This window comes from Diceros bicornis, chromosome 32 (assembly GCF_020826845.1).
Source record: "Diceros bicornis minor isolate mBicDic1 chromosome 32, mDicBic1.mat.cur, whole genome shotgun sequence".
Taxonomy (NCBI): domain Eukaryota; kingdom Metazoa; phylum Chordata; class Mammalia; order Perissodactyla; family Rhinocerotidae; genus Diceros; species Diceros bicornis.
In genome coordinates, this window is record NC_080771.1 from 23,772,513 (window position 1) to 23,782,407 (window position 9,895).

General features: G+C 42.1%; 1 protein-coding gene across 1 annotated transcript; it reads left to right on the forward strand.

Moving 5' to 3' along the window:
• The first annotated feature begins 368 nt into the window (after positions 1-368).
• Positions 369-8,658, forward strand: TAT (tyrosine aminotransferase). Its single transcript, XM_058528633.1, has 11 exons — positions 369-603; positions 757-861; positions 2,058-2,125; positions 2,986-3,144; positions 3,582-3,720; positions 4,416-4,468; positions 5,281-5,433; positions 5,978-6,106; positions 6,438-6,521; positions 7,216-7,314; positions 7,745-8,658. The coding sequence occupies exons 1-11, from the start codon at positions 369-371 to the stop codon at positions 7,883-7,885; spliced, it is 1,365 nt and encodes a 454-aa protein (XP_058384616.1). The 3' UTR covers positions 7,886-8,658.
• The last annotated feature ends 1,237 nt before the right edge of the window (positions 8,659-9,895 follow it).

Genomic DNA, 9,895 nt, shown 5'->3' on the forward strand with positions numbered 1-9,895 from the left:
CTTTGGTTTTTTAATGATTTTCATGTCATTTCCCTTGGTTTCACTGAGAGCACGGTTAAACTTTTATGGGGATTATGGTTGCACATAGAAAATCTCATAGTAGGTAAGTATTCAATGGAATGCTCTCTGATAACGTTGTAGAAGGCATTCTTGCTTTATTTTCCATTTCAGCAAAAAGTCTTAAAATTCCTCTCATTCATAACAAAGCTATTTTACATGAAAAAGCAGCAAAACAAAGAAAGGAGTTTGGACAGAGACACGCAGTGAAATTACCCTGATGTTTAGGTCCAAATGAAGCCCCTCTGTATGGTGTTTTTTCTTAGTGTCGCGGAAACCTCCATCTTTTTCCCCCTTAGGCTTTGCCAGTGATGGACCCATGCGTGATTCAGATGACTGGCAGTGGCAACCTGCCCTCAGTTCTGGATGTGCATGTCAACATCAGTGGGAGAAGCTCTGCGCCAGGAAAAATGAAAGGCAGGAAGGCCAGATGGGCCGTGAGGCCCTCGGACCTGTCCAACAGAACTTTCAATCCCATCCGGGCCATTGTGGACAACATGAAGGTGAAGCCAAACCCAAACAAAACCATGATTGCTCTGTCAATTGGTGAGTTGGGGACACTGGACCGAGGGGCAGCCATTGTTCTACTCACCCCCATCCTCACAGGCTGGATGGAGAAGATGGGAGTGGAGGCTGAGTCTGAGGACTGGGCATGGAAGAGTAACGTCTTGGTGGCTCTTTTTTTCCTTCCATGAAAAGGGGACCCTACTGTGTTTGGAAACTTACCTACAGACCCTGAAATTATCCAAGCGTTGAAAGATGCCCTGGACTCGGGGAAGTATAACGGCTATGCCCCCGCCATTGGTAAGCTCCTCCTGAGACTCGATCTGGTGGCTTCCAAATCTTTAGTGCTCTTCCAACAGGAATCAATTTCTAGCAATTCTCCTTGCTCTCCTGATGCATAGTTCTTAAGGAGAAGCTAAGATAAAACGGCCATTTGGGTTTGGGGCAAGGGGTCTCAGGGTACCTAAATACAAGCCATCAAGGTCCAACCTCTTTCCTGGCTTCCTTTGGTCTACTGGCACCTCCCCTCGAGGCTCCCATCATACACTTATTTCTCAAAAAATGCTCCTATCCTATCATCACCACTTCTACTATGAAGGCCTCGAGTTTGGATGCAGCTGCTTGTTTACTGAGCCCTCTAGGTCCTAAAGTAATTTACTTATTGTGCTATGGAAATACCTCCTTGGCTTGATTTCTCCTTCTCTGTGCATTCAAGGTTTATTTTAATTATGGTCCAGATCACATTTAAATGTAGTTGGAATTGTTTCAGATTAAAAAAGGAAAAAACCAAACAAACAAGAACAACAAAGAATGGGCTATCCTATTAAAGAATAGAAGGTTGTTTCTGACAGAAAGAAATTATTCTTATTTAGGTTTAATACTCTCCATCTGTTAAACATTTCTACCCTAAACACTTTGATAAATGATTCTTTGTTTTGGTGTTGCACATTTTTCCCACTGCGTATGTGCACACGGAAACATATTCTTAATGCAGAATAAAAATCCAGTTTCATGCAAAGTAGAATTTTAAAAACACTTCCAAGAGGTCTCAGAGACATGATTTTTAGATTGATTGTTTATATTTTATAAAGTTTCATACAACAAAAATTAAAACAAAATAAGACCAAAAATTAGATTATAAAACAAGTTTATGATGACTTTTATATCCAAAGTATTAGGGAACTAGTTTAACCTGAAAAACCAAAACCAAGTCCCCATTTGACAGATATCCAAATATGAACATTTCATGGCAAAAGATGCCAAGATGGTGCAGAGTATTTTATAGTTTTGGGAGCTTTCCTTATTATTTATACATTTGTACTTATTATAAAATTATAAAATATAATCTCCTTATCTACAGTGGCTGGGAGCTAAACTGAATAGAGTGTGCTCTGAGCAGGGACAGAAGGTAGCCTGAAGCCATACTGACTCTAGGGCTTAGCTGTCATTTGCGGGACGAAAACTTCCATATTCTTCCTTCTGCTCTTTTCTTTCAGGCTACCTATCCAGTCGGGAGGAGATTGCTTCTTATTACCACTGTCCCAAGGCACCTCTGGAAGCTAAGGTAAGCCTTAGATAAGGTGCCAGCTCTGAAGCAATATTGGGCAAACTATACCTTTTTCCTGTTTCTGTTCCACAAGAAATAAAGGTTTCAGGGGAAACAAAAGCTGTGGATCATTTCCCTTTAGTAATTCGAGGACTTCTTATAGAATGAGGCCACCAACCAGTGATTATATTTAATGTCATTACAGTATGATAATGATGTTGCATACAACTTATGTGGTGTCCTGGGTCGAGGAGGCTCAAAGGACTCAGAGGTCACCCTATATTTGATTCAACGCAAAAGATCATTGAAAAACAATAATTCATAAACACCAAATAATTAACATCTTTTATTTTACCAATAGGGTCTTTTTTTAATTTGTAGCTTCCTTCGTTCACCTTAGTTCACTCAGATGGGAAGATCGAGGTGCCGTGGCATGTTGAATTGATGGGCAGTATCAAGTTTAAATGCCACCCTTCCCTATATTGTCCACTGTGTGGGGTCAACATTTCTTAACATAAGAGGTGCTCTTTGTCTGTATTTTAGAGAAGAGTCAGGCTTCAAATCTGTGGTCAAAAGTAAATAAATAACCAGGTGAAAAAGTCCAAGGTCATAATGTTCTCTCATGGAACTCTGCTGAGTTACAGCTGACCTGTCCTTTTTAAAGTGATTTAAGTGGTCAACATTTTCAACAACATTTAGATATGGACATATATAAACATATTAATTTCTTTAAGTTTTGGCTTAGTACAGTCCCTACTAGTTTACTTAGAACTTGTAAAAGTAAGTTTATTATTGCTCCCCACTCACCCTTCTGACAATCTCTTTTCTCCTGTTGCTGTTGGAACCCCAACAATATAAACCTTTTATTTTCTTCACAGGATGTTATCCTGACAAATGGCTGCAGTCAGGCTATTGACCTTTGTTTAGCTGTGTTGGCCAATCCAGGGCAAAACATCCTAGTTCCGAGACCGGGTTTCTGTCTCTACAGGAGTTTGGCTGAATCTATGGGAATTGAGGTCAAACTCTACAATTTATTGGTAAATGAATTTTTAATTTCAGACTCAAGTGCTCAATTATTACTTCGTGAAAATATATGACCACTGTCTTAGCAGAGAAAGATCTGGAAGTGGGTGATCAAGGCAACAGACACATTTTATTATTTACACTACAACTTTTTGTGAGGAAGATCAGCCCTGATCTAACATCTGGCAATCCTCCCCTTTTTTCTTGAGGAAGACTGGCCCTGAGCTAACATCCATGCCCATCTTCCTCCACTTTATGTGGGACGCCGCCACAGCATGGCCTGACAAGCAGTGCGTCAGTGCACACCTGGGATCCGAACCCCGGCCGCCAGCAGCAGAGCATGCACACTTAACTGCTATGCCACGGGGCTGGCCCTACATTACACCTTTAAGTGAGTATTCCCCCTAAATTTTTCAGAATCATCTTAATGTCACCCTTTCTTCCTCCCCAGCCAGAGAAGTCTTGGGAAGTTGACTTGAAACAACTGGAATCTCTGATTGATGAAAAGACAGCTTGTCTCGTTGTCAATAATCCATCAAACCCCTGTGGGTCAGTGTTCAGTAAAAGTCATCTCCGGAAAATTCTGGCAGGTGAGTCCAGCAGACTTAATTTGACAGAGGAGGAGATGTGGATGGAATCCTTTTTTTTTTTGGTGAGGAAGATCAGCCCTGTGCTAACAACTGCCAATCCTCCTCATTTTATTTATTTATTTATTTTTTGCTGAGGAAGACTGGCCCTGGGCTAACATCCGTGCCCATCTTCCTCCACTTTATATGGGACGCCGCCACAGCATGGCTTTCCAAGTGGTGCGTCGGTGCACACCCGGGATCTGAACCGGCAAACCCTGGGCCGCAGCAGCAGAGTGCCGCACTTAACCACTTGCGCCACTGGGCCGGCCCCCAGGGGGACGGAATCCTTTAACCATTTCCTGGAATGAGAAAGGAGTCCTTCACTAAGTTCCAAGCCTAGGATGGAGGGGGGAGCTCCACTGGGGTCTGTAATGAATAGCACACCACTGGAATGGCAGGACTTGCCTAAAAGAAGGAGAAAAAGGCAATACTTGCCTCTTCACCACTCCCATACGTGGAAGAGAGGGTTTGAAATATCTAGTTAATGGCAAATTTAGGCTATGTACCCTGGAAGAGTATAAGAAGAATTTATAGTTCTTAAAGAGGAAGATGAAACACACAAACATAAAATGCAAAGTACAGTAAGTCCAGGTGAATATTAAGTGCTAAGGCAATTCACACTCAAAATGATTTCAGCATGTTTTTCTTATTTTCAGTGGCTGCAAGGCAGTGTATCCCAATCTTAGCAGATGAGATCTACGGAGATATGGTGAGTCTTGGGCAGGATATATCACTGCAATAATCCCAATTCCAAATTATTTCATGGGACCTTCAGAATAAGGGCATTTAGAATAATCAGAAGCAACTCCTAATCATTTCAGTACAGAAAATCAGTATCCATGCCCTCTTAACAAATACGCACATCTACGACCCCTTACCCTGTTTTCTGAAATCCAAAAAACTATGAAAATCTGAAGATTTTTGGAATTCATTTGGTGGAAAAACCTGACTTGACCCAATATAAAGATACTTGTAAATTTTTATTTATCTCATGTATGGATCTCTTTCTATATATATTTGTGAAGAGTGTAGGGAAAGGTGCCAAAATGTTAATCTGTTTGATTAGAAGTGCTGTCCCAGACTGCTCTGGAAGTGTTACATAATATATTCTATATGTGCTACATATCCTTTCTAAAATTCAAACAGTTCTGCATTCTGCAATATATCTGGGACCAGGAATTTCAGATAGGGGATTGTGGATCCATATTTTACTTTTAAATCTATAACTCCAACAGTCATTCATTCCCTAGAGCTGGCTTCGTGGGGTTGTACTTATTACTGGCCTATTTCCCAGTCACTTTTCTCATTTAGGCTTCCTTTAATCCAGACCAGACACCAGAGTAAATGTCTTTGGATAGTCCTCTTTGAATCCTCTTGGGACCCCAATCATGCTTCAGGGTAGGGAATTGCCCACATGTCCAAGGCCCTGTCTCTACTGATATAAGGAAAAAGGGTGGGAGGCATGGGATTTGGAGGAAAGCGAGCACGAAGACAACTACAACAAGCACCTCTTCCCCTCAGGTGTTTTCGGATTCCAAATTTGAGCCTCTGGCCACCCTCAGCAGCAACGTCCCCATCCTGTCCTGTGGAGGGCTGGCCAAGCGCTGGCTGGTTCCCGGCTGGAGGTTGGGCTGGATCCTCATCCATGACCGAAGAGACATTTTTGGTAATGAGGTAAGAGTAATGTGGTGAAATAGTATGTCTAACTTGGGATATGTATATATTTACTTTGCATGCACAGTGGTGAGGAGGTGGGGTTTTTTTTCTCTTTCTTCTTGGCCCTGCAGTTCTGGGTAACTGGAAAGATGTTGGTTAAAGACGGTACTAATTATTCCTCTCCAAAACTCAGTTTTCTTGTGCCTGGCTCCATTAAAAAGTTCCATCTGCCTCCAATTTTAGGAACACAAAAAAGGAAACAATAGCAGTAATGACACCTAATATTGTTTGTGGCTTTACAATGTGCCAGCATTTTATATACATTATTTTATAGTTGAGAAAAATGAGGCACAGAGAAGTTGCATAATTTTCCCAGAGTCACACAGCAGATACATGGCAGAGCCGGGCTACAAACCTAGATGGTCTGATTGAAGAAAGCCACCAGGCACCATCACTTCCCCAAAGCTTTAACATCTTGATAGAAAGAATGGTCAGAACCAGAATCCCCAAAGCTGAGATGCTTAAGAAAGGTTAAATAATGTATTTGCTGGGGGGCTTTTAGATCCGAGATGGGCTAGTGAGGCTGAGTCAGCGGATCCTGGGACCCTGCACCATTGTCCAGGGAGCTCTGAAAAACATCCTGCGTCGCACCCCTCAAGAGTTCTACCACAACACTCTGAGCTTCCTCAAGGTAAGGGCAGCCTGTGGCTTTCTACTTGGGGAGTCAGGGAATGTTGCCCGTGGGATTAGGAATAATGGGTCTTCATTTCTGGAGCAATGTTCCATTATAGGGCTTCCAAATCAAGCATTGTGAGTATCCATCCATGCATTTCCGTCATTTCTGGCAATTCACTCTGCTCCTGGCCAAACACTTCAAGTAACAGGGATTTTTCTTGTTGACTCTTTATGCAGGCAGAGCATACTTAGGTTCCCCACCTTAAAAGTGCGCTCTACTTTTAATGACCTTGTTTCGGCTTTCACTTAAATTTTGGTCCTTGACGTCTCTCTGCCTCCTCTTGCAGTCCAATGCTGATCTCTGCTACGGTGCGTTGGCTGCCATCCCTGGACTCCGACCAGTCCACCCTTCTGGGGCCATGTACCTCATGGTAAGTGTGTGGGTGGCAGGCTTGTTGTAAGGCCAAGGGAAGCCAGCCTGCAGGGCTCACAAAGACAACCAAGGAGGCTTCTGAGCCAGTTGGTTTAGGAATTGCCTTGTTCCGAATTGTCCCACTGATGTGATTTAACCTCACAAAAAAAGTCTTAAAATAACAATTCCTCAATACAGAGAATCGTTTTACATGTAGATACTACAGGGAAGATATAAGACACAAATAAGAGGCTTTCCATACCACTGTATTTCTCAACTGGCTGTGATACTAGTTCCCTACGGGTGTTTGGGAATGTACAGGAATTTTGTTTTCAGAATGACTTGGGGGTGCGATTGGCATTTCATGGGCCAGGGATGCTAAGTATCTTGCAGTGGGTGGGATAGTTCTATGCAAGAAAGAATTGCCCAGCCCATAATGCTAATACTGCCTGTTTTGAGAAACACTGGCAAGCTATTTCCAGCTTTCATTCATCAGCATCCAGGAAAGAACACTTTAATAAACTAAAAAATTAATATAACCATGTCCTCTCTTCCCTATGAAAAATTTCATGAGCTCATAAGTGCTAGAACTCTTAGCTATCAGTAGTAGAGTTCCAAGATATCTTCTAGAGAAGTCCCTAGCTTAATTTCTAGCATAGGGAGTTGGCCTGTTTTCCTTCCAATAAGTTTGCTTCTCCCTGTTATTGGTATAGGTTGGAATTGAGATGGAACATTTCCCAGAATTTGAGAATGATGTGGAGTTCACGGAGCGCTTAGTTGCTGAGCAATCCGTCCACTGCCTCCCGGCCACGGTGAGTGCTCATGTCTCCCTCACAACATTCTCAACAGTTTCTAGAGCCCCAGGAGCTCTCCCTGAGCTGGTCTTTAGTCTGACTTTTTCTCCCCCAGCAAAGTGTATTCTCATTTGATAAGATTCAGATTGATGTGTCTCATGACCTCTATTTAAAATTTAGTTCTCCTCCACCATTATCCTGTCTATACCAGCAAGAAAAGTTGTGGCCGAACATTCTAGGTGAGAGGAAATCAAGCTTGTCCCACAAGTCCCTTTTAAGGTGAATTAACTCAATTACTGGCTTAGCACCCCAATGGTGGAAATTGAGTAAATTGGTAGCCCTGAGTAAACGGCATCACTGCTTCCTGTTGATTAGGGCCCTGGTCATTTTAGGGTGGTCCAGGACCAGATTCAATTGCTCTGAGAATAACTGGCTCTTATTTTTGCAGTGCTTTGAGTACCCGAGTTTCTTCCGAGTGGTAATCACAGTCCCTGAAGTGATGATACTGGAGGCCTGTAGCCGGATCCAGGAGTTCTGTGAGCAGCACTACCATTGCGCTGAGGGGAGCCAGGAAGAGTGTGACAAATAGGTCCCAGCCCCTTCTCCTGAGTATGTGTCCCATCTGGGGAGGGCTGGATTGGGCCCTGCTGCTCCTCAGGGAGTCAGGCACCCCTACTGTGAGAGGGGTCTCAAAAATACCTTTTGTCAAGGGTTCAGAATTGCTCCTGCTTTCCCCCAACTATATCCACATGCACACTCTGAATCCCAGATTCTCTTCTGGCTCTGCTCTGCTGGAGTGACTCACTAATTCGTTAGTCTGCCCCACTCCCATACGCCTTCCTCCTTTTTTCTTGAGTATCAGGTGAACAAAGTTTACCTGAAAGCAGTAAAGACAAGATAATTAAGAGCTCACAATGAGAGAAACAAAAGATTGAGAGAACTTGTGCCCCAACCACTTCTTCGTACTCTAAGAACACATTCTCTCCAGTCAGATCTGAAGCCCAACTCTGTTACGGCCTGACTTCAGGTATACTTCACTTTATGAAATAGAGCTACAACAAAAGAAGCTGGGGACACATGTATTTGGTTAATTACATTCTAAACACGTTAGGAAAATTTGCTAATTTGAAGGATCCCTTACAGGAACCTTTTCGTTATTTTTTTTGAAAGAATTATTTTGTGATGTGAATAAATATCCTTTAATTGATCAACCTTCTAAATTTAGCTATGTTTGTATCAGGCTTTCTTAAAATGAGGGCACATCTGTACCAAAAAATGGAGAAATCAGAGGACCTTCCAGAAATACTGCTGTGTAAAGGCCAGAAATATCCTCACTTACTGTTATAGAATCATTATTACTTTTGCTGTAATGTTGATATTGATTTATTGATATCTATTATATTATCTTTTCTAAGAGACATTTATATTAACAAGATCCTTTATTTTGCCAAGGGCATAAATTATTGTGTTTTTTTTTTAAATAAATTTTATTAAGTATGTTCTTCTTTGATGTGGTTTTTCCCCCTCTGTGGGGAATTTTTATCTCCAGGCACTGCTCCTTGCTCAGTCTGGTTGCTGCATTACCCACTAGGTTTCAATTATTCCTTCGTCGGGGTGGGCCCAGTGGCATAGCCCTTAAATTCACGAATTCCGCTTCAGTGGCCTGGGGGGACCCCCAGATTCGGATCCTAGGCACGGACCTACTCACCGCTTATCTAGGCCATGCTGAGGCAGCAGCCCATATAGAAGAGCTACAACTCTACAACTATGATATACAACTATGTACTGGGGCTTTGGTGAGAAAAAAGAAAAAGAGGAAGATTGGCATGACCAGATGATCATGCAGGGCCAATCTTCCTCAAAAAAAAAAAAAAAAGAATAAAGTACATTAAAAAAAATTATTCCTTTGTTGATGTAGTGACTTTTGGAGTTACTTAAGAAACACTATTCCTGAAACATTTTATTTGGGAGCTCAACTTCTGGCTTCCTATTTACAAACAAGGCAAACTCAGAAGCAACATTATAACTTCTGCCCTTTGACTTCACACTTTCAACTTTTTGGATCCCCAACTTGTCTCCAATTCCTATGGTTATCTACATCCACTAACCACTCATTGGAAAATGAAGTTGAACTGATTCAGCTGACCCAGGGAATAAGAGCTGTCCGGGATCTTCTCTCAGTATGAGTTTTTCGTCTGCAAATCTTCTTAGGCACAGTTGCCTAATTCTTTTCCTCACACTCCTCCTAGGGAGAGTCTAAAGTTATCTTGCAAGGTTGGGGACAGGAATGTAACATAATCAGTCTGGAGATTCCTCACTAAGGGAAGTTTTCCTTATCTAGAAGAGGAACTTCAGGTCTCAACCCTGCCAGTCACACCCAATTAATTTCCTTTACAAAAATAAACATCAAATGTCCCCTTCCAATCTACGTTGGACTTTAGTGAGCTCACACTAAAGTTTACCTTTAAATTTTCTTCAGCTAATCCAAAAGGAATATACAACGATTGAGATGATAAAAACTTGCTTCCTGTATGCCACCACTGCCATAATTTTCCGAAAATGCCTGGCTCCTCTTTTCCTGTACCCTCCCGCACCAACC

Bases quoted from the DNA above. Each gene is read 5' to 3' on its own strand.
- TAT (XM_058528633.1), top strand. From the start codon at position 369: ATGGACCCATGCGTGATTCAGATGACTGGCAGTGGCAACCTGCCCTCA. The intron at 6,107-6,437 runs GTAAGGGCAGCC...CTCCTCTTGCAG, and splicing joins ACACTCTGAGCTTCCTCAAG to TCCAATGCTGATCTCTGCTA. The intron at 6,522-7,215 runs GTAAGTGTGTGG...TTATTGGTATAG, and splicing joins CTGGGGCCATGTACCTCATG to GTTGGAATTGAGATGGAACA.